The 26508-nt window shown below is 41.0% G+C and overlaps 1 protein-coding gene across 9 annotated transcripts in view; it reads left to right on the plus strand.

Moving 5' to 3' along the window:
* NCOA3 (nuclear receptor coactivator 3) overlaps positions 1 to 26508 on the plus strand; it is a 115256-nt gene that overhangs the window by 72858 nt on the left and 15890 nt on the right. For all 9 annotated transcript variants that reach the window (XM_048496437.1, XM_048496432.1, XM_048496441.1 and 6 more), the window contains 13 exons: positions 4601 to 4708; positions 5333 to 5505; positions 6229 to 6329; positions 9521 to 9695; positions 13509 to 13697; positions 13864 to 13965; positions 15301 to 15438; positions 17246 to 17393; positions 19023 to 19411; positions 19812 to 20677; positions 22025 to 22163; positions 23794 to 23988; positions 24855 to 25091. In XM_048496437.1, the coding sequence (XP_048352394.1) occupies positions 4620 to 4708; positions 5333 to 5505; positions 6229 to 6329; positions 9521 to 9695; positions 13509 to 13697; positions 13864 to 13965; positions 15301 to 15438; positions 17246 to 17393; positions 19023 to 19411; positions 19812 to 20677; positions 22025 to 22163; positions 23794 to 23988; positions 24855 to 25091 (2941 nt within the window). In that variant the 5' untranslated portion in view covers positions 4601 to 4619. The remainder of the gene's footprint in view (positions 1 to 4600; positions 4709 to 5332; positions 5506 to 6228; positions 6330 to 9520; positions 9696 to 13508; positions 13698 to 13863; positions 13966 to 15300; positions 15439 to 17245; positions 17394 to 19022; positions 19412 to 19811; positions 20678 to 22024; positions 22164 to 23793; positions 23989 to 24854; positions 25092 to 26508) is intronic.

Genomic DNA, 26508 nt, shown 5'->3' on the forward strand with positions numbered 1-26508 from the left:
ACTTTGCAGCTGGATTTTACTGTGTGAAATAGCAAAATCCACTTGTAAACAGTTGTGAAAGTGGATTGAAAGTGCATTATTCTGCATGTGCGAAAGTGCCCATGACATTCACTCTAGGCTGAGTCCTTTATTCTGAAGCTTCCTGCATTCCCAGTGTCCTAGCCAAAACATCATGGTGAACGATGCCAAAGCTCCTACGTCACTCAGCCTTTTCATACAAGCCCCATCCTCCTTTCATAGTTAAACTATGTGGAAGTCTGGAATTGCTTCCTCTTAGAAACACATGGGGCTGTACTTTGGTTCCTGAAGACTGGGATTTCAGGAATTGGGGAGCATCTGTCACCTTGCCTTTGAAGGAACACACTAGAATGCTTCCTTGAATTAAATTAGCTCTTAAATATATAAGGCCGTTCAGTGGCTAACTCAATAGAACAGCATCACCTTCATTTGTGTCAGGAATTCTGCTTATTTCTTAAGACGGGCCCTCTGAATCTCAAGGCAGCCTCCTAGAACCGATTTGGTTGGCACTTCTGGGATGGTTGGCACTTCTGGGATGGCTTTTGAGAACTGCAGTATGTCACTTAAGGGATAATGTCAGAGCTGTAGCAGCTATTACTCACATAACTTTGGTTTTATGAAATTCATCAGTGGAAACAACATACTTTATAGTGTCTAGAAATACTTGTAACCCTGGGATGGACACTTGCTCTGCTTAATAAATAACTATATAAATAAATATGCATGCCGAGTGCTTGATACTGACCCTGACTGAAAACCTCACTATCTTGTTCTTTAAAGAGGTTTTCAACGTCAGGCCTCCCTATCTGACGGATCAACATTGTCGCTACTGTGTTCCTAATGAGTGATATTTGCATTAATAATGCATTGGATAATTGGCTTAGTTGTGAAGGTCTCTTGTTGCATGAAAAACAGCTCTCGCTAAGCATTTTCAGCGCAAGGTCCCCAGCAGCAAGGGAGCAGACTCTCTGGGTATCTGGGGCAAATTTGCTGCGGCATTTCATGCAGGAGCAGTAACAATATTATTAGGAAAAGATGGAAGTCTGCGTAGGATAAATATTACAAAACTGTTACCAGGAAATAGCTGGTGAGACTATTGTTTTCTATCGGTGCCCCTTATTTTAGAGTGAGGCTCCTTCAAAGATAGCCTTTTGTTTAGAATCCAGCCACTTAAATAAAGCGTAAATAAAAACTAACATAACTCCTAAAAAACCCTTATTTTTAAACGTTTTGTTCTGTCAACTCTATGGGTCATGTTCCCAGTTAAATGTAGTTCCTCAAAGGAGGGGAGAAAGGTGCATTGTAGTAAGATAGGCGAGGAACCAACTCTCAGCCTACCTATTATGCAGAATTTAAAATGAGCCTTCCTTTGAAAAACAAAATGCGCTTTTACACGTTCCGTAAAATTTTTCTCTAGCAACAGACAGGGATGCGTTTTGTATAGTGCAGCCAAAAAAGAAAGCATTTTAATGCCTTACCTTGGAGACAGGCTGACAAAATTGTGTTGCTGCCGAGAACTCTTACATTTTACCAAGCGGGCTCTGGGCTGTGAAAGGTTATGCCACAGTACATTGGTTAATTTTAAGGTAGATACAGGAGAACAGGGATTTATGCCTAATAAAGGTTTTTGGATTGGATTCAATTGGATAATTTTAAAGTGCCACAGTCCTTTTTGCTCTTTTGTAACAGGTCTCCTTGAACATAATGCTTAACACTGACATAACTTTCCTTTAGCGTTGTCTCATGGATTAATGTGAAGTATCTTGAATTTAGGTCTTGACGTTGAAGCGTTTGCTCTTAGTACAGAACTGTGGTTGTTTCATTTCTGATGTCTGCCTTCGCCCTTCCTGACCTTCTTCCTAGTCCTTTATCTTATTCCTGTCTCTTTCCTGTTTCTTTCCAGGGCAGCTTCTAGTACTGCTAAACTCTTCTTCTTCTTAGGAATGCAGTTGCTATGAAAGCAGCACCAGACATTGCAATCTGTACAAATCTATATACACCACTTCATGGTTTGGGACATATGTGCTCACATCCCTTCCTTACCATGTGAGCAGTAAAGGTTGTGGTGTGGCTTGTACCTGTAGCATGACTGAGCTACAGATGTTTGGCTGGCATTCGTTCGTCCTCTCCTAAAAAGCTGCCCTTCTCTCTTTACAAATCTGTGTGTCTGTGAGTTTTGTCCTTTAATTCCTCTTGCCCAAATGTTTGATGCTGCCCTGCCATCTAGTGGCAAGCATGCAACTTGGCAGTAGGTTTTCTTTGGCTGTCCACATTCTAAATTTCTAATTGTCATGCAAAACTTCCACCCCTCCCTGGAACTGTGCATAACAAAGTAAAAAAAGAAAGGAGAGGGAATGCAAAAAGGCAGTATAACCAACTGAATCTGTTTTCAGATTTGTTTATGTAGATTTACTTGGTGCCTCTCCCAAGAAAGTTCCAAGCTGAGAACTGCCATTTAGCATTCATTTTCTGATCTAGCGAATCCTGCACTAGCCTTGGCTAGTGTTACTTTTTCTGTAATAGAAGTCTCCTATATTACCAAACTATTGAAATTAATAAGTGTCTGTCTAATACATGACCATTTCTAAGTGTGCTTCACCATCAAGCAAGACACTCACTTCATTGTAGGAAAGATTCTGTAACTCAAAGGGGCAAGATGCTGGTTCCAAAGGATACGTAAGCATCATCCTGAAATAAGGAGAATCTTAAAAGTGTTCACTAAATTACATGCTTTTAATATGTGCTAGATCTTTAAAGGTACATTGTTAGTGGAAGTGTTGGAAAAATATTTGTAGGGAATGAAGTTAAATTTGGGCCTTGTCTACACGAGTTGTTTACAATGTCTCTTTCTGCCAAATGCTACTTTTTTCTTTTAATCTTGCACCGTTTTTCCTCTGTTTGGTTCTGTAAATGTTTTCCCTTTATTTTTCCTCTGTTTTTTTCCCAAGCACTTATACTATGATGTTTTTTTGATCCATTTGTGAACTGGCTTCCCTTGAGAATTCCATCCTTGTGTAGTCACCCAATCTTCTTTTCAGACATTTTTTCCTCCCCCTTGTCCTTCATTTTTTTGAAAGGAATTACTCCCCCCCCCCTTTTTTATATCACATTAGTGATGTAATATTAGAGCACAGACACAAGACAGGTCAATTGTATCAGTTTTGTCAATTTAATTTTGAGTTAGTGGTGTGAGATTAGGGTGAATATACACTGTATCTGTAGTTAGGGAGTGAAATTGGCAAGGGAAGTTGCTTTCACAGGACGAAATTGACAAGGGACTTTCCCTATAATGACTGTGTGTTACTGCAGCTCTAATTTGGCTGAAATATGTGGTTCTTTGTGTGTGGAGGGGCTACATCTTTTTGTTCTTCAGATAATGGTACCTCCTCTAGTAGGTTTCTTTGTCTTCCATTTTGTGCAAATACTTTGCCCGTATCCATCCCTCAAGTTGTTGCCCAACCTCTATTTCAACCATTTTCTCCTTCCCTTGCTCCTTTGTTTTCAAAAGGATTTAATTTTCCCCCTCATTTGTTATATTGAACTAATGATGTAATGTTGAGGCTGAGATAACAAACTGGCATGGTCAATTGGACCAGCTTTGTCAATTTCACATAGAACTTGCAACCGTAACATTCATGCATAATGGCAAAGTCGCATGGATACTGCAGCTTTAAAGGTTATATAAATAATTTTGTGTATACTCACCATTCACTTTGCTTAGAAAAAACATTCATTTGTTTTGCAGGAATCTGTTAACTTTATTTTCAAAGAATGCTTAGTAGCTTACTAATGCTTGCATTGAATCAGGAATATATTTCACCCCCTTAAGCATCTATCACAGATCCTCTGCACATTGCAAATATTTTGCATGTCCATTTTGTTCACACCCAACTGCTCTCTTGGACCATGCTTTGGTCTAAAAGTGGTGCTTCCATGCCTGGTGAGCACCACTTTAGGACTTCTCCCTTAGCTCATTATTGCTCCATGCACAGTTGGAAGGGCTCAGCAAGGGTGGTGGTAATATTGTCTGCTTTTGATTCAGCCAGTGCTTCATACAAAATGGCAGGGTAGCCAAGTGCCTTCTACAGTATCACAAATACTTCTTGGCATCCTTGCATTATGGTGTGGCAAGTTGGAAAGGTGCTGGCCAAGTGATGGGCAGTTCTTCTCAGTCTGTCCTTCCAGATGACCTGTGTATTTTACCATCACCCAGGGTGAACTGCAAGTTAAGCCTAGAATAGCATGACTAATATCCATTTTGATTAGTAACTGTGGGTAGCCATATGCTCCATATACATGTCTATTCCCTTCTTAAAGCCTTCGAAGTTGGCAGCCATCACCACATCCTGAGGCAGGGAGTCCCACAGTTTAACTATGCGTTGCGTGAAGAAATGCTTCTTTTTGTCTGTCATGAATTTCTCACCTTTCAACTTCTCAGATTGACCCCGTGTTCTAGAATCACCCAGTTGCTTACTGCCTAGTCTCTGTGAAAGTTGAACCAAGTTCCTGATTTTGTTGCTTTTGAACAGCATAGCTCTTTCCTTGAGGATTTTTCAACTTAGATATTTATTTATGGTTTCAGGTGCTGATGTTTGAACAGGATGAGTGGATTAGGAGAAAATACCTTGGACGGCATGACCAGTGATTCAAGAAAGCGTAAGCCGTTGCCCTGTGATACCCCGGGACCAGGGTATACACTGTTCATTCTTGATATTTATTATGGGATGCTTATGAATAGTTAATTCAGTTTTGGGTTTTAAAAACTGAGATGCGTGTTGATATTACAGTGTCAGTCAACAGGCGATCTGTTTTAGTTAGCTGAAATTTTTATGTGAACTTGAACCAAATCATGGAATGACCAGAACCAAAACTGCTGCCTAACAAAACTACATCTGAAAAACAGCCATGCTGAACTATTTTCCCTATTCATTTGGGTTATGCAACCAATTGACTCTTTTCTTCCACTGTTACTCTTTGAATGGGCTGTTGGTTTTTGCCCCATACACTGCAAAGCATTTCTGAGTAGGAGCCTTTCTCAAGTGTCTCTCTATTAGATGGGTTTTTATACAGGTCTAATCAAGTATCTTTATTCTTCCTGCTGCATTTTAACTCCCCCATTCCGCCATCCTTGCTGATGCCAAGCTGGGGAAACATTGGTTTGTATACCTTCTCAGCAACTAGTTTTCCAGCTTATAAAAACTATATCACAAATACGTATCTGTAAATTTCTGTTAATTTTGACAGTATACAAATTGTATTCAAGGAGATTGTTTATACTGAGCCTTGAGTATACAAAAACGTTATTTTTTTCTAGTTTGATCTGCAGTGGGGAGAAACGTCGACGTGAACAAGAAAGCAAATATATTGAGGAACTGGCTGAACTTATATCCGCTAACTTGAGTGACATCGATAATTTCAACGTCAAGCCAGATAAATGTGCAATTTTAAAGGAAACTGTTAGACAGATACGGCAGATCAAGGAACAAGGCAAGACATTTAAATTATAAAGAAAACTCTGTGTTCCATTGTTGTGTTAATTTGCAGACAATTGGGTGCCATGGATTGGATCTAGCCAACCACCATTGTAAGGTGTTGCCAGAGGATGATTTCCCTAAAAATATTTGGGGGGATCAAAAAGGATTGTGGGGGAAACGAAGGAAGTGTTTGTTACATTTATATTCTCTGTGACACATTTGATCATTGACTACCATCAGGTGAACTTTAACATTATCAGTAAGGGATATTGAGTAAAATACAAATTGGTCAGGAATGAAAAAGTGGAGAACTGATTGATATAATACTCAATTGGATTTCTAATTTTTCCTATCTTGTGTCAGCTTCCCTAAAATGATAAATACTGAGTATTTCCTTGACTCATCTTGAAGACCCAAGTTGTAGAGGGTTAAGGAATCAATTCTAGAGCTACTTGGCTCCTGCTTTGCCCATTCTGTTTTTCTCCATTGCTTTCCTCACTAGAATTCAACTATTCCACTAATGAGATTTCCAAATAGGCAGGTTCTGTCCTGCAAGGTTAGAGTTAATCTATGTTCAAAGCAGTGAAGCTGGGAAAACACAGAAAGAGGACTGAACATGACAGCTGAATGCCTATTTGAGTGTTGTTTTGTCTTTAAATCAGGTTAAATGCACCGCAGAATCTTGCCAGTGTACTTATGTGCGATGCCCCTTATAAAACTTGCTTTGCAATTTTAGGAAAAGCAGCTTCTACAGATGATGATGTCCAGAAGGCTGATGTATCTTCAACGGGTCAAGGTGTAATTGACAAGGATTCCTTGGGACCCCTTTTATTACAGGCAAGTTTCAGATGATAATTCTATCTTACCATTGCTAGATGAGAGCAACATATATTGCAATAATAGTTAATCACTTAGAATTATAGAATCAAAGAGTTGGAAGAGACCCCAAGGGCCATTAAGTCCAACCCCTTGCAATGCAGGAACACACATTAATTAAAGCCCTCTGTCAGATGGCCATCCAACCCGTGTTTAAAAACCTCCAAGAAGGGGACTCCATCACACTCTGAGGTAGTGCATTCCACTGTTGAATAGCCCTTACTGTCAGGAAGTTTTTCCTGATGTTTAGGTGGAATCTCTTTTCCTACATCCTGAACCCATGACTCCTGGCCCTAGTCTCTGGAGCCGCAGAAAGCAAGCTTGCTCCCTCACCAACATGACATCCCTTCAGATATCTAAACATGGCTACCATGTCACCTCTTAACCTTCTCTTCACCAAACTAAACATACCCAGCTCCCTAAGTCTCTCCTGGTAGGGCATGGATTCCAGACCTTTTACCATTTTGGTTGCCCTCCTGTGGACCCATTCCAGCTTGTCAATATCCTTCTTGAATTGCGGTGCCCACAACTGTACACTTGCTAAGTGCCAATTCTACAAGTGTACAGAGACACTGAAACTACACACTACTTCATTCCCTTTCCTCTGTAATAAAAATGCATAAGCATGTGACTTGCAGAGATTACTGTTATAATTATGGCAAAGCACTGTAAGCATTAGGAATGTAGTTCTTCTCTGTCTAGGCACAGTAACCAAACATGAAAGAATCCCGTTGAGTCTTCCCCAGCCTCCAGCAGGTGGCATGAAGGCTGTTGTAATAAATGGAGAACTAGGGGAGAAATTCTTTACTAAGGTGAAACAAAGTGCTGAATGGAGAGATGCGAGGCTCATGTAGCCTTCCTACCCTTTTTACAACCTAGAATACTTGGCAGTCCTTCCATCAATCCAAGGGGCAGAAAACCTCGAGCCAAAGCAGGAACCTTCATCTGCCTTGCTAGAGCTGATTCATGTAATGTGTTCTCCAAAGGGGTACTTAATGAAGATTATTTAGACCTTTCAGTTTCTAGCGTTCATTTAAATTTCAAGTTTGTGTGCTGGCCCCCTTATTGTTCAACTTTTATATTAATGAATTCTGCTGTCTCTACTCAGGACTGTTATTCTCCATCTATTGCCAACATTAAAGTTCCTATTCTACTTTTTGCTGATGATGCAGTTCTCCTATCAAGAATCAATATCAGGACTGTCCTCTATGATAAAGGCTTTTGTGTCTTAGTGTCTAGAAGAATGCCTGATAGTTAACTATCAAAAAGCCAAGGTTGTTGTTTTTGGCACACAAAAAAAAGTCTAATGTATATCATAAGTGGCAAATCTATGGTAATGAGGAGGTCCCTGTTTTAAATACCAAGGGGTTTGGTTGGCCAGCGATTAACTTGGTCAGTTATAAGCTGCTCAAGTTAAAAGATTAGCTATGGCAGCAATCAAAATTATTTGTACTTTTTTATTTATCTGTGGCTCAGTATATCCCAACTGCCATTAAATTGTTCAACATCAACGTGGCTGCACAGAGTTTCTATGGGGCTGGTCTCTGGATTGACAAAATAGGGGAGTCCTTCAATTCAGATCTTTTAAAATTTCTATATTCCATCTCTGTAATTCCAAACTATGTCGTGGAGGTGGTCTTCCATTGGGACAATCATCTCTTGAAACACTGGCTTGGAGGAAGGCCTCTTCTCTTAAAATTAGAATTATATACTCAGGAGGGCAACTTTAGATTGTTCCAGGCAGATTCTTATGTTTCCCATTGGGATAAACTTGTAAAGCAAAGACTTCAGCTCCACACTCTATCCTTCAATCAGCCACTGGATAGGGAGCTATGGGCATGACAAAGAAACATTTATTTAGGTTTGATAACAACTGTGCAATCTGTGGAGCACAGTGTGTTTGTTCGATCCAGGTTGTCAGTATCCTTCCACGTGTCCAGCTTCTCAACCTCTATTCATATATGATTACTCCTCAGTACAGTTTATGTTGGTGCGCCTAAATGTCTGGCCATCTTGAATCTTGCAAGGGAGGTATCCTAAAGTACCGTACTCTAATAGAGCATGTGACTGCAGTGCAGGTAGCGTAGACACTCTGTTCCACATGACTTTTGAATTCAACTATTTTACAGAGGCTAGAAATCCTTTAATATTTCCTTTGCTCCAAAAGATAAATCAGGCGGAGACATGACCTCTTTTATTAAAAGATAATAGTAGACCTTTCACTCTTTCTGTTGCGAAATTTAAAGCTCTTTATGTTTTGCAGCTGTTCAGATGTGATGGTTTTTTATATTTTAGTAACCTGCTTAAAACTAATAAGTGAAGAAGCAATATGAGGTGGAGAGGAGGAGAGAGTTAGGTATTTGATCTAAAGTTTAGTTGGTCTAAAGTACAGTGGCCGGAATTTTTGGTGGTACAAATTGTAAGACTACACAACACCAGTCCTAAAAGATTTGTTAGATCCTTTTTCTTTCCTGGATGCGATTCCATGTGTTGATTTTGACTTATATCGTTTAGATCACAGGTGTCAAACTTGCACCCCTCCAGATGTTATGGACTACAGTTCCCATCATCCCATCATCATCAGCATGATGCTGGCAGGGGATGATGGGAACTGTAGTCCATAACATCTGGAGGGGCGCAAGTTTGACACCTATGGTTTAGAGCCTGCTCATCGACAACCTGACTTCTCATGGCCCCCTGCGCGCTGAAATTGTCTGAGCAGGATCTTTTATAAATGCCCCTTTTATTTGAAGTGCTGGAGGGTGGCTGTAAGATATGGAGCCTTAGTAGCGTTGCCACGAGAGGCTTCCTTGGAATCCTCCTTTTGACTTTTATTTTAAAAAAATATCGTTTGTGATTCAAGAAGGCTTTTAATTGATTTTGTTTAAATGGCAGTGTTGCCGTATTAGCATGTTATGGCTTGTGACAGTAGATTTAGTGTATTATTGATTGTGGTGTGTTAAATCTTATCCTTTGTTCCTGTTTTCACTCTGTAGAAGCATACGACTACAGTAGAAGAAGCTGGGCTGCATCAGACTGGCCCTTCACATGACTAGAAGTAGCAGAGTTAACCTATGCATGATAACCAAAATTACAGAATGAATTATGCAAAATATTTGTGCTTGATGCCATATTTACCATCTTGTTTCTAGGCATTGGATGGCTTCTTATTTGTAGTCAATCGAGATGGGAACATTGTATTTGTATCCGAAAACGTTACTCAGTATTTGCAATACAAACAAGAGGACCTGGTTAATACAAGTGTTTACAATATCTTGCATGAAGAGGATCGGAAGGATTTTCTTAAAAATTTGCCCAAATCTGCAGGTAATAATGCTGCTAGCAGCCAGGTTTTTTTTAAAAAAATATATATCTTTAGGTTAGTAGTTGTGCAAAGCATTTATTTTTAAGCTTTATAACCATTCATTTTACATTGTGCTTTTTAATGGGGATACTTCATTGACACATATTTTAAAATATAGTAAAATCTTGAATTATGATTGAAATCCTTTCAGTTTACTTGCCTCTCACTAGCAAACTCAAATTCTATACCTTTACCCATCATTCCACACCTTGAGGGAGTTAAAAGGGTTCTTTTTTGTATCTGGTTTTGAGGACTTTAATTTTCTTCCAAATTAGCATAGCATAACAGTCAGTGTGACTTCGCTTTTGAAACATAGTACTTTAAATTGTAGTGGTTGTTTCAATCCTTAAACTATATTCTCAGGTAAGCTTGTTTAAATCCTGTTGATGTAAGTCAGAATTTATGTGTGATCTGTGTATTGCTGCTTAAAATCTGGATCCATGTAGCAAGATTTTGGGGGAGGGCAGTTTAAAATTGAAAATATAAATAAATAAAATTGCTGGACTTCAAGCAATCATTGCTTTAATCTCTGATAACATTAATATTACTCTGTTTCCCCTAATATAAGACATCCCCGAAAAATAAGACCTAGTCGAGGTTTTGCTGAAGTGCGAAATATAAGGCATCCCCCCAAAGTATGACATAGCAAAGTTTTTGTTTGGAAGCATGCCCGACGAACAGAACACAGAAAAATAAGACATCCCCTGAAAATAAGACATAGCGCATCTTTGGGAGCAAAAATTAATATAAGACACTGTCTTATATTCGGGGAAACACGGTATTTCAGGCTGTTGGAAAAGGGGGAAGGGGTGATCATCTGGAGGGGAGTCCAGTGCCTGTACTTCGTTTTTGCTGTATAAGGGTGGGTCAGGACTAACATCAATCATTCTTCAGGGTTGTTATCTAGTCTCTCAAGCTCTGCTGTCTGTGCCCCCATCTTCAGAGGAGGCAGGATATTTTCTGTGGTGGCACCTTGCCTCACTAGGGACCTAATTTACTTTCTTTTCAGTGCCAGACATACCTTTTTACCTAGGTTTTTAATTAGGTGACTTAAGCTGTTGCTTCTGTTTTATGGGTAGATTTAAATGCTTATTTATAATGACTTGTTTTTAATATTGTGACATGGTGTTAGTTGCACTGAGCAGGACTCTGAAGAGGTAACACAGAAATACAGTAAATAAATACATAAATGTTAAGCAGGGTGTGCGCAGTATGCAGCAGTACCATGTGTACATGTTAGAAAAGTTGGATATTTTCTCTTCCCTAGACCTAGAAGCCTTTTCTTTGCATTCTAATCATGAGATAATCCTTTTCTGCTTGTGTAGAGAGTTGTAACATGTTAAACTCCTTTCAGTAAATATGCTGTCCAGTGGAGGAACCCCTATGGGATAGGTAGAACCTAGTGTACATTGGTCTAATGCTACCAAATCCCCTGGCCCAGATTGCATTCATCCAAGAGTTCTTAAAGAGCTCAAGCATGAAATTGCTGATGTTCTCACATTAATATGCAACTTATCCCTGAAATCAGGCTCCATCCCTGAAGACTGGAAGATGGCCAATGTCACCCCAATCTTTAAGAAAGGGTCTAGGGGGGACCCAGGAAATTACAGGCCAGTCAGTTTGACATCTGTTCCTGGTAAATTAGTAGCATCTATCATTAAAGATAAAATTATTAAACATGTAGAAAAGCAAGACCTGCTGAGGAAGAGTCAGCATGGCTTTTGTAGAGGCAAGTCCTGTCTTACAAACTTACTAGAGTTCTTTGAGGGTGTAAACAGACATGTGGATAAGGGGGAACCAGTGGACATTGTCTACTTGGATTTCCAAAAGGCTTTTGACAAAGTTCCTCACCAGAGACTGTTGAGAAAACTGAGCAATGAAGGAATAAGAGGGGAAGTCCTCCTATGGATTAAAAACTGGTTGAGGAACAGGAAACAAAGGGTGGGTATAAATGGGAAGTTCTCACAATGGAGAGATGTAAGGAGTGGTGTCCCCCAAGGATCCGTTTTGGGACCAGTGCTCTTTAACTTATTCATAAATGACCTGGAAGTAGGGGTGGGTAGTGTGGTGGCTAAGTTTGCAGATGATACCAAATTATGTAGGGTGGTAAGAACCACAAAGGATTTTCGAAGAGCTCCAAGTGGACCTTGATAAATTAGGTGAATGGGCTAAGAAATGGCAAATGCAGTTCAATGTAGCTAAATGTAAAGTGATGCACATAGGGGCAAAAAATCCAAACTTCACATACACGCTACAGGGGTCAGTGCTATCAGTCTGAACCAGGAAAGGGATTTGAAGTCTTAGTTGATAGTTCCATGGGAATGTCAACTCAATGCATGGCAGCTGTGAAAAAGGCAAACTCTATGCTGGGGATAATTAGGAAAGGAGTTGATCATAAAACTGCAAGGATTGTCATGCCCTTATATAAAGCCGTGGAACGACCGCACTTGGAGTCCTGTGTTCAGTTCTGGTTACCACATCTCAAAAAGGATATCGAAGAGATAGAAAAAGTGCAGAGAAGGGCAACGAGGATGATTGAAGGATTGGAGCACCTTCCTTATGAGGAGAGGCTGCAGCATTTGGGACTCTTTAGTTTGGAGAGGAGGCGTCTGAGGGGGGATATGATTGAAGTCTATAAAATTATGCATGGGGTAGAAAATGTTGACAGAGAGAAATTTTTCTCTCTTTCTCAGAATACTAGAACCAGGGGGCATTCATTGAAAATGCTGGGGGGAAGAATTAGGACTAATAAAAGGAAACACTTCTTCACGCAACGTGTGATTGGTGTTTGGAATATGCTGCCACAGGAGGTGGTGATGGCCACTAACCTGGATAGCTTTAAAAAGGGCTTGGACAGATTTATGGAGGAGAAGTCAATCTATGGCTACCAATCTTGATCCTCCTTGATCTCAGATTGCAAATGCCTTAGCAGAACAGGTGCTCAGGAGCAGCAGCAGCAGCAGAAGGCCATTGCTTTCACATCCTGCATGTGAGCTCCCAAAGGCACCTGGTGGGCCACTGCGAGTAGCAGAATGCTGGACTAGATGGACTCTGGTCTGATCCAGCAGGCTAGTTCTTATGTTCTTATGTTCTTATTCTTCTAATCATCATTCTCCCTATGTCATAACTGAACCAACACCCAAAATATTATCTCTATGACAATGTTTATGCTATGCTACCAAACTGCTTCTGTAAATGAACTGGAATTTTCAACACTACAACTAGATATGGATGGCAACCATAATCCTCCCTAAATCTTGTACTTTTTACCTGTGTCCATCTGTATTTTACTCTGTTATGCCAGTAAGGGTTTTGTAATGTATCGAGTTGCAACATTCAGCACACCGGCACCTTCAGTTTCCTGCTTGGAATTCACATTACTTTTTGTGTAACACATATGAGGTAACAATGGGATGTATCCAGCCAACTTTTTTCATTAAATCTTGCCAATTTTGCCTTTTTATTACAGCCCATATTTCTCATGATTTTTGTCCAGGCAAGTCCCATAATCCCTAGCATTCACTTTTGGGTTGTCAGGAGGGGATATTTTGTTACCATTTTCACCAGCAGAAAAGTTGGTTGCATCCAATCATGTGTCTTTAATCATAAATTAGTAATCAGCTCCACATCCACTTTGCTCCAGAAATGGCGATCTTATCTCCCAGCGCCTCTCAGCGCTTTCAGATTGCACACTCAGCATCTTGTGCAAAGCTTTCTCTCTTCTTGGGACAGAAGTTACTTTTAATTTTTTAAATATTTTAAACCTTGTGTTTTAGTGAATGGCGTTTCTTGGACCAATGAAGCACCTAGACAGAAGAGTCACACGTTTAACTGTCGCATGATGGTGAAAACCATGCACGATCTCCTGGAAGATGTAGGAAACAACCAGGAGCCACATCAGAGATTTGAAACCATGCAGTGTTTTGCTTTGTCTCAGCCAAGAGCTATGATGGAAGAAGGAGAAGGTAATGACAAGCTATTAATTTGCTTCTGTGAATTTTGATCAGTATGTATAACTTACCCTATAATATATGTGATTCAGCTGGTTTCCACTTTGTCCCTTAATGCCTTTTTTAAAAATATCAAAATATCTGCAATACACATGGAGCAACAATATGTTTTCAATTTCAGATTTGCAGTCCTGTATGATATGTGTTGCCCGCCGTATTTCTACAATGGAACGGGTGTTTTCACCAAACACAGAGAGCTTTGTTACCAGGCATGACCTTTCAGGTGAGAAACATCTGTGGAGAATATATCTTCATTCTCAATCTAGCAAAGCATGTTTCATAAAATAGATGTTGTCTGTCGTCATGTAACCTGGTAATGGTAAAAGGTTTGGAATCCATGCCCTATGACGGTGGTGGCGAACCTTTGGCACTCCAGATGTTATGGACTACAATTCCCATCAGCCCCTGCCAGCATGGCCAATTGGCCATACTGGCAAGGGCTGATGGGAGTAATCCACTGGCGATTAAAAAAAGGTCCTGGCCATACTGACAGGAGCCTGATAAGAGTAGCGAGTCCATAACCTCTGGAGATATAAGACCATACCTAACAAACGAGAGACTTAGGGAGCTGGGAAAGGTTCATTTGGTGAAGAGAAGGTTAAGAGGTGATATGATAGCCATGTTTAGATATTTGAAGGGATTTCATGCTGGTGAGGGAGCAAGCTTGTTGTCTGCTGCTCCAGAGACTAGGACCAGGAGTCATGGGTTCAAGGTGAAGGAAAAGAGATTCCACCTAAACATCAGGAAAAACTTCCTGACAGAAACGGTTGTTCGACAGTGGAGTGCACTACCTCAGAGTGTGGTGGAGACTCCTTTGGAGGTTTTTAAAGAGAGGCTGTATGGCCATCTGTCAGGAGTGCTTTGATTGTGTGTTCCTGCATTGCAGGGGGTTGGACTTGATGGCCCTTGGGGTCTCTTCCAAGTCTATGATTCTAATATTTTAAATATTTATTTTATATTAACTTTCTCAGTATCTCTTCAAATCAAAGGCTTGAATCAGGCAGCACACTTCCCAGATTTCTCCGTAGATTATTGTGCATTCCTGCCCAGTGAGAATTTTAAACCAAATGTACCTGGCTTGTCTTAAACTTCTGGGCATTAATGCAGGGGCAGTTTATGTGTGCATCTGTCTACAAGCAGCTTGCCTAGGTCCAGATCTTGTGGCCAATTTCCCTGGCCTTAAACGTGAAACCAGCATCTTGATTTGGGCCCCAATTCAGTGTTTGATGCACAATTTATCTGTTCAAACTGATATGCATACCAAGGGCGACAAAGTATGAATTTGTTCTTTACTACCCAAGAGGAGAAACTTAGGGAGACTTGAACAAACAGGCCACAGCTAGGTAATTTTTGCCCAGTTTTTTGTAGTATAATCAATAAAAGATATTAAGAGCAGGAAAGCATAAGATTGTAGGTTGTGTCTAGCCTGACAAAGTTTTCCCCTTATCTGTAAACTGCTTTGTTTGATTAGTTGCTTCGATACATGTCATTCCAGCAGTAAAAGAGATGTACTTTTCCAGAGTAAAATATCTCTTCCGCATTTTTCTTCCTTTGACAGGTAAACTGGTTAACATAGATACAAACTCCCTAAGGTCTATGAGACCTGGATTTGAAGATACAATCCGTCGTTGTATCCAGAGGTTTTTATGTGCGAATGAAGGACAGCCATGGTCAAATAAACGCCACTATCAAGAAGGTATATTTCAGAAAACCAACTTATTAAAAAAAGCATATAATGGGAGTCCTAAATAAATAAATAAATAAATAAATAAATAAATAAATAAATAAATAAATAAATAAATAAAAGCGTGTATTTCTGTGATTAGAAACCTTGAAGAACTTGATTGACAGTATCTTTTAGTTGATGCTAAACGAGTTTGTTCTCCTGTGTTTTGGGCATCATGCCTTCCTCCCTATTTACCTGTAGCAATTACTTATTCAGTCTGTCAAAACCTTTATTTATGGCCCATTTTAATGCAGTTCCTTTGGCAGCGTTTCATGGCTGGTTTGTGAAGCCTCCAGGGGCCCAGACAGTGTGCGTGACACCGGAGTCATTGTTCTCCTTCTTTTCTTGCAAGCCATGTGCCAAACCCAGAGCTTCCCTGCTTGCTCTGGCGATTTACCCGTACTGTTCCGCAGAATGCCATCTTTTGAACGTTCTTGCAGATAATCGTAAAAAGGTCACAGCGGCTCTTGAGTATTTGCACCAAAGTATTATTGTCTCTAGGACAAAATGTCTAAAACCAGAATGTTTAGAAAGTATGTTGCTCTGTACATATTCAGTCCTTTTATAGAATGTATTTCATTTATATCTTAACATCCTTATAATCAGAGGCATATAGGTAGGAAATGGCGCCCAGAAACAACTCCTTCTCCAGATGCCCTCACCCACCCCCCCTGACGGCCCTGCCCCCCTGCATCAGCCGGCTTTCAAAACTCCAGCTTGCCTGCATGGAGGCGGGGGGTGGGGATTGGGAGCAGGCCCCTGCACCTGATCCTCACCTCCTGGTCTGCAAGGAGGTCCTTCTTTTAGCAGGCCCAGTCCTGCCTTGGACTGTCTTTTCAAGTTATGGGGAGCATTTCAACAACATACCCATGAGTCGTTTCTAAATTACCAAATATGCAGGACTGGGCCTGCTAAAAGAAGGACCTCCTTGCAGACCAGAGGGTGGGGCTTAGGGGAGAGGGGCTCTGGCTTGCCTGCATGGAGGGGGGCGTGGGGTGCTTTCCCCCAGCCCCACCCCCTGGCCTGCACGGAGGTCGGGAATGTGGCCCTACCCCCCCTTTGCTTCCGTTCTTTCAAAATCTCTGGTTTGGGAGGCTGGAGGGAGTAGCAGAGGCGGGGCTGGAGCTAGGTGAACTCTTGACTCATCATGTCATTTGGTTATGGGTGCAGGGGGTGCACTAAGCCCATGTGACAAAGAGCATGTTCCTGGGAACATGGGTGACCTCATGTCCCCAGGCAGGTGTGCCATTGCTTATAACCTTTTTATGTAGAAAAGACTCACTGACAACATTTTGAGAGTCCAGCAGCCAATGGGTTTTTTAAATTGTCCTTAATTGAACTGAAGACACCTAGGAGTGATTTAAAATTAATGTATCGAATGGGTATAGTAACAGATACATTTATCAATTTGTATAGTGCCCAGTGTATTGATAGCAATAATATAAATATTGATATTGTTGGGTATTAATAAAAATGTGACAAAGTAGAATGAAGGTGACTGGACAGCTAGAAAGTGTATTCATGCAGAGAACTAGCATTGGGTAGTGGCTCAGCTCTCAAACTAGAATCTTGGAGACTCCAGGTTTGAATCCACGCTCCACCCTGAAGTTTGCTGCATGTTAGTAACAGTGCAACAATTTTGTATTCTTACCCTCTCCCCGAGGTTTCATTTCTTATGCAGTATTTTGATATAAAGTGGGTGATTGTACTGTTTATGTTTTCCTGGTTTGTGTTATGTATTGTTTGCTGTGCTTATAGTTTTTATTCTTCCCAACAGCTTATATTCAAGGTCATTCCGAAACTCCCCTCTATCGGTTCTCCTTGGCAGATGGAACACTAGTGACCGCACAAACCAAAAGTAAACTGTTCCGAAACCCAGTTACCAATGACCGGCATGGATATATCTCCACCCATTTCCTTCAAAGGTGAAATGTATATCCTTTATTCTAAAATAACAGTATGTTCAATTACATTTAAGATTTATAAATACAGAAAAGGCATTCAGTGGTGAAAAGTGCATTACTAGTTTTGTCATTTTTTTTTTGTGCTGTCAAGTCACAACTGACTCGTGGGAACCCCATAGGATTTTCAAGACATGAGATGTATTGGGAGGTCGTTTGGCATTGCCTGCCTCTGCATCCTGACCCTGGTGTCCCTTGGAGATTTCCTATCCAAATACTAACCAGGGCCGACTCTGCTTAGCTTGGAGATCTGACAAGATTAAGCTAGCTGGGTCAGGGCTGTTTTTCAGATATACCTGAAACATTCCAAAATGCTGTATTTTCCCTCAGTTGGTTTTAAATTATATCATATGAGCAGCCATCTGCTCTTCATTCATTTGCGCAGGTTCAGGTTGTCATATCACCTTAAGATATTAACTCACATGACGTGACCTTGCACCAAGACAGACCTTTGATCCTTCTTGTTTAATACTACCTACTTTGGTGTTTGGGAAGGGTATGGGCAGGAATCTGAATGCCCATACTGGCAGAACCAGTAAAGATTCATATCTTAAAAGAGTTGAGTAGCAGTTATCAAATAATTCTATTGGATGTTTCTTGGAGTTGAGGAAATCTAAGGATAGCAAAATAAATAGTGCTGGAAAAAGGCTAGTGTCCCTAATTATTAACAGTGGTTTAATGATAGTTAATGGCCGCCTTTGGTTTGAAAGAGAAGAGGACTGCATATGTATTAATCACAGTGGTGTCAGTGTAATTTATTATTTTATTGTGTTACCAAAGTTGCTGAATGTAATTGAAAATGTCTGTGTTACAGACTGTAGAGGGAGTAACCATCTGCACCTCTTCAACTTGTGTTAAACTTGCAAGGAAATACCACTGCATAGTAGGGGGTGGTCTGGAGGCGTGGCCAGGGGAGGAACCAATGTTCATCTGTCCCCATCTCACCGGTGAATGGGGCTTTGGACTTAATGCTATTGAAAAGATGGCATAAGTCCATTAAGCTCAATGGGGGCTTCCCGATAGCAGGGAAGCTTTTCTGCAGTTTAAGCCTCCTTGAAGGCAGAGCCCGACCCATTGGATGGAGCTACCCCTCATATGTGTGATAATCTCAAACCGGTAATATGAAATGAAGATACTGAGAAAGAATTGGTAAGGTCAATGACAGCTATGGAGACAAACAACTTAAAATACCAATCACTTTGATCTTTTGACTCTGGGTGGACTATTGAGGCTGTTTCAACCACTGTATGCATTTCGTTTGTAGACTGACGATTCTTATATCCGCATGAAGAGAGAGGAAATTTGAAAATAAGCTGCACTTCGCATTGCAAATAGCTTTGCCTAGTTTTTGTTTGTGTTGACAGGAGGGCTCAAACAAGCTAGAGAAGAAGACTTTTGTAACTTGATGGTGAATTCCTGCTATCCCTAGTTACTCAATATGGAAGGATTGCATGGGGCAGCAATATATTCTGCTGTTGTTAGTTTGAATGTTACCAAATACTGAATAACAGAAGAAAGTATAAGGAGGGTGATGATGTTAAATCCGCTCTTGGTGGAGGTCAGTTTCTCATACTGTCTGTGTGTAACTTTCAGAGAACAAAATGGATATCGACCAAATCCCAACGTAATGGGACAGAACATCAGAGCACCTACAACGGGGAACACAAATGCAGCCAGTGGTGTGATGAACATGTCACCTGGGCAAAACATGCCTATGCAGAATAGGAACTATGGCATTGGAGATCCCAACTTAATGGGACAGATGGGTGGTGTCAGATATGGAGGCCCTGGAAATATGGGATCAGTGAACTGTGGACAACCCCTGCAGTCTTCTCCCTATCAGAGCAATAACTATGGAATAAATATGAGCAGTCCATCCCATGGCAGCCCTGGCTTGAATTCCAGTCAACAGAATTTAATGGTATCTCCTCGGAATCGTGGGAGCCCAAAAGTGAATCCACACCAATTTTCCCCTGTAGCAGGTAACTATTTCCTGTAAAAAGGTATCTTTTTCCTCTTTGTCTTCACAGTTTAAAGCTCAATGGGATTCAGGAAGTATGAAATGCAGTTTTTACACTTGGCTTTGTGAAAACCAACAGGACTGTTCTGGCACCTTAAAGTCAAATGCATTTTTATTCCTGAAGAAGTTTCCTTGAACTATAATTTGCTTTCTCAAATGCAGCAAAGGTCTTTAAGGTGCTGCAAGACTCTTGTTTGTATTTTCTGCAGTAAACCTGTCCTGTCCTCTGGAGCTTTTTACAAACCGCTCACATTTGCAGTGTTCACGTTTAAAGTAAATTATTCCTTGAAAACCAGTACGTTGCTGAAAAGTGTCACTTAAGAGGCGAGTTCCCACCAGTGTTGACTCTATTCTTTTCGTAGGTGTGCACTCTCCGATGGGATCCACCAGCAACACAAGCAGCAGCAACTTTTCGAGCAGCTCACTTAGTGCTCTTCAGGCCATCAGTGAGGGGGTTGGAACCTCCCTGCTGTCCACACTGTCTTCACCGGGACCGAAACTCGACAATTCTCCAAATATGAATGTTGCTCAGCCAAGTAAAATGGGGAACCCGGATTCTAAAAGCCCTCCTGAGTTGTTTTGTGAACAAAATCAAGTGGAGAGTTCCATGTGTCAGTCAAATAATAGGGAGTCCCTTGGTAACAAAGATATCAAAGAAGAGAACCTCGAAGGCTCGGAGCAAAGGGGACCGCTTGAGAGCAAAGGCCATAAAAAGCTTCTTCAGTTACTAACTTGTTCCTCAGAGGAGAGAGGGCATCCAGCCCTCTCAAACTCCCCCTTAGACTCCAGTTGCAAAGAACCTTCTATGAATGCCACGAGCCCTTCAGGAGTTTCCTCTTCTACGTCAGGAGGAGTGTCGTCTTCATCCAATATACAAGAGAAGCATAGGATTTTACACAAGTTGTTGAGGAATGGTAATTCTCCGGCAGAAGTAGCCAAAATCACAGCAGAAGCTACTGGTAAAGACACATACCATGGCGGCGGCGGCAGCGGCTCAGCTTCCTGTGGTGAAGGAACAGTCAAGCAGGAACAACTGAGTCCAAAAAAGAAAGAGAACCATGCTCTGCTGAGATACTTGCTCGATAAGGATGACGGGAAGGATCTTTCAAAAGACATAAAACCTAAAATAGAAAGTTTAGACAGCAAAATGGGACAGTGCAGTAGTTCTGCCATGCCTACTTCGAGCCAAGACAAAGAGATGAAAATAAAAACGGAACCCACAGAAGAGGTAGTGTCCTAATTTTGTGTAGAAATTCAGTTAATGGGCTTGTTAATGATCTGCCGTAGAAGTGATTTGCACTTTCATCCAGCAGGTGGAAACATTAACAGATTTGGCGTAGTTCTGTTTGTGCAAGATCTTGAGCAACACCTGGTGCTTTTCTGCCTATATACCAGTGATGGCAAACCTTTTAGAGACCAAGTGCCAGGAGTGGAGCAAGGGGAAACTGCCCGGGGCATGTGTGCACCCCACACCCCTGCCCTGCCCTGGAATGCCCCCAGAATCCCATGAAACACCCCCACCACGCCCCCGGAATGCCCTTGTCATGCCCCTGCAGGGGCACACGCTCAGTGCGTCGCGCACGCCTTGCTCCCTTGGCGCTATGTCACTGCTGAGTGCCCAAACTGGGGCGACAGCATGCGTGCCCGCCAAGAGGGCTCTGAGTGCCACCTCTGGCATGCGTGCCATAGGCTCGCCACCACTTCTATATACTATAGTGCCTAGAAATTGGTTTCACAAGATCTTGCAGAAATGCAAGTGGAGATACAGTAAGTTGGACTCAGCACAAGCAGCTCCTGCCATCTTTTCCTTGCATTTCCACTTGCGCAAGAGCCCTAGTATGAGTGGAAATTTTGCGCTAGATCTAACCCACTGTGACAAACCGCTGCTAATCAGAAATCCAATTTGTGCTGTTGCAAAACAATTTTAAGTGATGTTTAAAATATCATCACTTTGTAGAGTGTAACTTTGTGATTAATAGTTAACGTTACTGCTGCGGACCTTTTGCTGCAGGTATAATTTAAATAATGCAGTGAAAAGTTTTAGAGCTTAGGTGAAAATAGATTTTCGTCAGTTAATCATTTAAGTTTTTAATAGTTAATTTGATCTGCCTAAATTTGCATTTGAACTAAACAGCTATGAAGAAAAGACGTTCTTTGTTCTGAAGAGACATTTTTCTAGGTGCCTGCCACCCATGGATTTGTAAATTTGTAAAAATATCTCAGTTTTTAAAAGTCTGATGGCCAGTGTCTTTATAAAGCATTTCATAAAGTCTTTATAAAGCATAAAGTGTCTTTATAAAGCATTTTTAAAAGTTTGTTGATGGATCCCTAATTTTGGGGTGAGGGTGGGATGTTTCCTGTAATCAAATGAGTACACAGTGCCGAACTAAAAACCCAGTTTTGCTCTCTCCCAAATCAATAAAATAATCTTATCTGTCTGAATATTTTAATCATTTTCACATAGTTCTTTTGAGTCAGCGGGAAGTTCCAAAGACAATTCAGCTTCAGGGTTTGCACACATTCAAATGAAATGAAATAGTTTATGAAAATAAGTTTTTCTTCCCCTCTTTTTCAGATGGGTAGAGATTTGGTTGATAATTTAGATGCAATTTTGGGTGATTTGAGTAGCTCAGATTTTTGCAGCAATCCTATGTCTATGAATGGGAATAATATGGGGAACAAACAACTGTTATGTCAAGGAAACCCAGCACTGGGTAAGTAAACATTAAGTAAACATCACTTTTCAGATAACATCCAATATGTGGCTCTCATAAGATTAAATGTGTATGTAACCATTCCTTTGCGCTTTTAAGTTCTCAGAAAATACCTTTACAGGCCAATCCAGATTGGTGTGCGGGGGTGTCCTTAGGAGCAGCAGAAGGCCGTGCCAATGCATTTGCTCCCTCTGCCAGCATAAGAGGCCGCCACACCAGTGGAGAGGACAAACACTTTTGACATCTGGCTTCCCCACAGCTCCACATTGAGCAAATGTGGAAATGGGCATCACCATGGAGCTACTCTTGTGTCCATGTGAACTGTGCCGTGTGGGGGGACTGTTTGTGCACCTGGGGGTGGAGCTGACTGTAGTCAGCTTCCACAGGCATTCCAACACAGGAATCCTGCCCTCATAGCCCACAGACTTGTGCTACACTTTTGAGCAAATAACCCTCCTTTCCACCCTGCCTGAAGCTATCCCTGGCTGCCTCAGTGCTCTCCCTCCCCACCCCATCAAATCTGGATTGCACTATTAAAGAGCCATTGTTGTAGACTGGAATTATCAAGCAATTTTATGGTGTATTTTGTAATGTCTGCATAGTGAGTGTTGGTAGCATTAAGCCTTTTAAGATTTTGCATTATTTTAAGAAATGTTCTAGTCTTAGAGCTACAAAAGCAACTTTGCTAATGAAATCGACAATAAAACACAGGGAAGCCAGCATAATGAAAACTTTTTCTTCTATCCTTGGAAACATTGCTTCTGTATTTGTTTAAATGACAAGGACATCTGGAATAGGAATCCTGGATACAAACTACTGTAGAATCTCGATAAATCAGAATTATTATTAAAATGCATTAGAGTTGATGGAAAAGGCTAATATGAATTTATTCGCAATAATACTGATACACCGTAGGATTTAGAGTGCTTACAGGGGTTGCATCTTTTCCCACAATAACATAAGATCTCACAATTAAGTACGGAGACATTATTTTTTCAACCACAGGTTTAGTGAATACAAACTCTAGGACAGCTCAGTATTCTGAATAAGAACAGCTCTGCTAGACCAGACCCCGTATTCCGTCTCACACAGTATTCTGTCTCACACAGCCAGTTTCTCTGGAGGTCTAGCAAAATGGCATAGAAGCCAAGACCTTCCCCGATGTTGCCTCCTAGCACTGGTATTCAGAGCTTTACTACATCTGACTGTGGAAGTTCACTTAGTCTGTCTAATCCTCTGTGATCTGTGCCTGTGGCCATATAAGGTTGAAACGATTGTATACATGTAACATGATGGTCAAGTACCAAGCTGCATGAAGAATTTCTGAGGAATTTAATCAAATCTTTTAAAAAGTGTATCATTGTAGTCTTTTGTAGTCATTGTTAGGGTTGGTAGATGCCAAAGAAATTCGGTCCCAGTTCGGATTCGGACCAGGCTCGGATGAATGGGCTCAGATCGGCCGAACTCCGATCCTAGTCATTGTACTGTTTGTAGTCATTGTACCATTTGAGATTTATGTGTTCAAGGCTTTAGTGTTATTAAAATGTTCAGTAAACGTTCATGCGATAGCTCAGCTTCTTCTTAAGTTTAAAGACACTACAATTGCGAATATATTTTAATTCTTCAACAGGCATGAGAAGTCCACAGTCTGTGCAGACAACCCGTCCTCCTTTCAGCAGAGCCATGTCTTTAGACAGTCCTGTGTCCGTGGGCTCAAGCCCATCTGCAAGGACCGTCAATGCATTTTCCATGTTACAAAAGCAAACCATGATGGGTGGAAGTCCAAGAATGATTGAAAACCAGGACAATTTTGGAGCAAATATAGGTTTGTTAATTTCCATAGCAAAAAACATTTTGTTATGCTTGAAAATTCTGAAACCTTTAGGCTTAAGATCATCTTGTAATGTGAAAGAGTGAATCATGTGGTATTTTAATGTTCTAGTTTTAATGGATGGATTGGTGGTGGGCTACAAGAATAATTGTCAGGATTTGATTGTGCTAACCTGTTTTCGCCAAGTTTCTTAATGAGCTAGCTCAGATTGCATGTTAAAATCCAATTCAAGGCTTTGTGGAAGAGGCCGGCAAAACAGAATCAACCCCCCCCCCCCAAGTTTGATATGGCTTTGCTAAGTGCTAAATGTCTGCACCTCTGGACCACAGCTGTGGCTGTCTTCTGTGCCTGTAGAGGCCACTGTAGTACTGAGCAGGTAGGAAACACGAGTGAACATCTCTAAATCTTGGATTGCAAACTCAGCTCAAACTCAAGTTTAGGTTATAAACTATGGTTGTACAAACTGTGGTTCTGGCATGAGGTCTGAACTGAGCCATTGTCACATGAACCAACAATGATCATGACCACAAACTGTGTATACGTTTGTGTGTTATACTTCGTCTCAGCTGAGTTTTGATTAACTAATTTATGTTTAACATTTTGAGGCAAAAGGGAAAAGTGTCCCTTGTGAGCACATAGGGAAATAGTGGTTTGTGGATTTTTGCTTTTGGTTGTAGGCCCACACTGCTCCAGATGGGGTGTCCCAGACCTTTGGGAGAAGGATTCTAGGTGGGGGCTATTTCCGGAATTTGTATGCTGCAAAAAAAAAAATGTAAAAAATGATTATGGGTGTGCTTTTCAACAAAAAGTAAGGATTAGCTTTTCTACGGAAATTTATTTAAATGTGCTCATTTTTACAGGTGGCTCAAACAGACATATGTCTATGAATCCAAATTCAGGAGGCGACTGGAGCCTGCAGAACGCAAAGGTTAGCAGGATGGAGCCCACCAGTTCAGCGCCAGTTGCAAGACCAGGACCAGACTGCAACCCATCGCTTTCCAGATCCACCATGGGAGGGTCCATGCCTGGTTTGCCTATGAGGTCAAACAGCATGCCTGGCACCAGATCCATGCTCCAGCAACAAATGATGCACATGAGTAAGTTCTGACAAGTGTTTATTTATTTCCTGGAATCTACGGTGTTTGTGTGAGACATCCTGCATCTGTTATTAATGTTACTAAATTAAATAATTGACATCTGGCCTCTGCAAGAATAGCTGAATCCATCTAACAGCACCAGTCATGGCTGTTATTTCGGATTCTCCATATTCCAAGGAATCCTCCAGGTTTGAGCCAATCCTTCTCCCCAACATAAAAAAGACAAGCAAACATAATACAAGGGTATTACAAGAGGGTGTAGCTTCAGCAAAAATGGAACTGAAAAAAGTTAAACAGCCAGAGTTCTGGTGGCATTTTGAATTACTGCAGCCAGTGCAATTGTATATGTCACCTTTTTCTAGCCTTTGCTGGTTCATCAGTGGAATCTAGTAATTGTAATTCATGTGCTGATTATCTACGGAATAGATTCCTCTGGGTTTGTTTTTGGAAACTGTTGGGAAGCTTAAACTAGTTCAGAAGAGGGATGACTGAGGTTCGTTATCATCAGATCACCCCAATTTAAAATGTATCCATATTGGTTACTGGTTTGTTTCTGCACTCCATTCAGAGTGCTGGTTTTGATTTGGTGGTTTTGGACCAGGTTCTTAAAGGCTTTCCCCACTACCTCTGACAACCTGGTTCATAGGAGTGGTGTTACAACTGAGAGTGCATGAAAAATGATTAATGTTTTAGATCCTGGATTGAAGTATCAGCTCCTGTGTGCCCTGCTATTTAACTTGGAATTAACAGGGGGAGCTTTCATGGTGGGCAATGCTATCAGTGTCACCGGATCCAAAGTATTAAAAATATGGAGAGATACCAGTTTAATTTCCTCTTACCGGTATATATCCATTGAATAGCAATTTGATTGCATTTTAAAGACAACACAAGTTGTGTTTGTATGGATTTTGTCATATAAGCCACTGAGGGGGAGGAGATGAATGAATTTAGATAATTAAAAGTAGCTTTTGACTTTCCTACTGTGGTAATTTATAACTGTTTTATAGTACCAATGTGTGGTAAGACGGTAAGTGTGGTAAGACAGAGTTGCACATTTTTGTCATGGAAAGGGCCTTTTCAGGGATAGCCATTTGAATCATAGAATTAGAGTAAGTCATACAGGCCATTTAGCCCACTCACTGCTCAATGCAGGATCAGAGAAGGGTTAGTCCAGCCACTGCTTAATGACTGTCAGTGAGGGGGAGCTCACCACCGCCCTCGGCAGCCAGTTCCACTGCTGAACTACTCTTACTGTAAATTTTTGTTCATAATATCCAGTCGGAATCTTTCTCCCTGTTATTTTATTCTCATTACTGCGAATCTTATCCTCTGTTGCCAACAGGAACAGCATCCTGTCCTCCTAAGTGACAGCCTTTCAGATTCTTAAAGAGGACATTCATGTCCCCCCTCAACTTCC

Source organism: Sphaerodactylus townsendi, linkage group LG05, assembly GCF_021028975.2.
Source record: "Sphaerodactylus townsendi isolate TG3544 linkage group LG05, MPM_Stown_v2.3, whole genome shotgun sequence".
Taxonomy (NCBI): domain Eukaryota; kingdom Metazoa; phylum Chordata; class Lepidosauria; order Squamata; family Sphaerodactylidae; genus Sphaerodactylus; species Sphaerodactylus townsendi.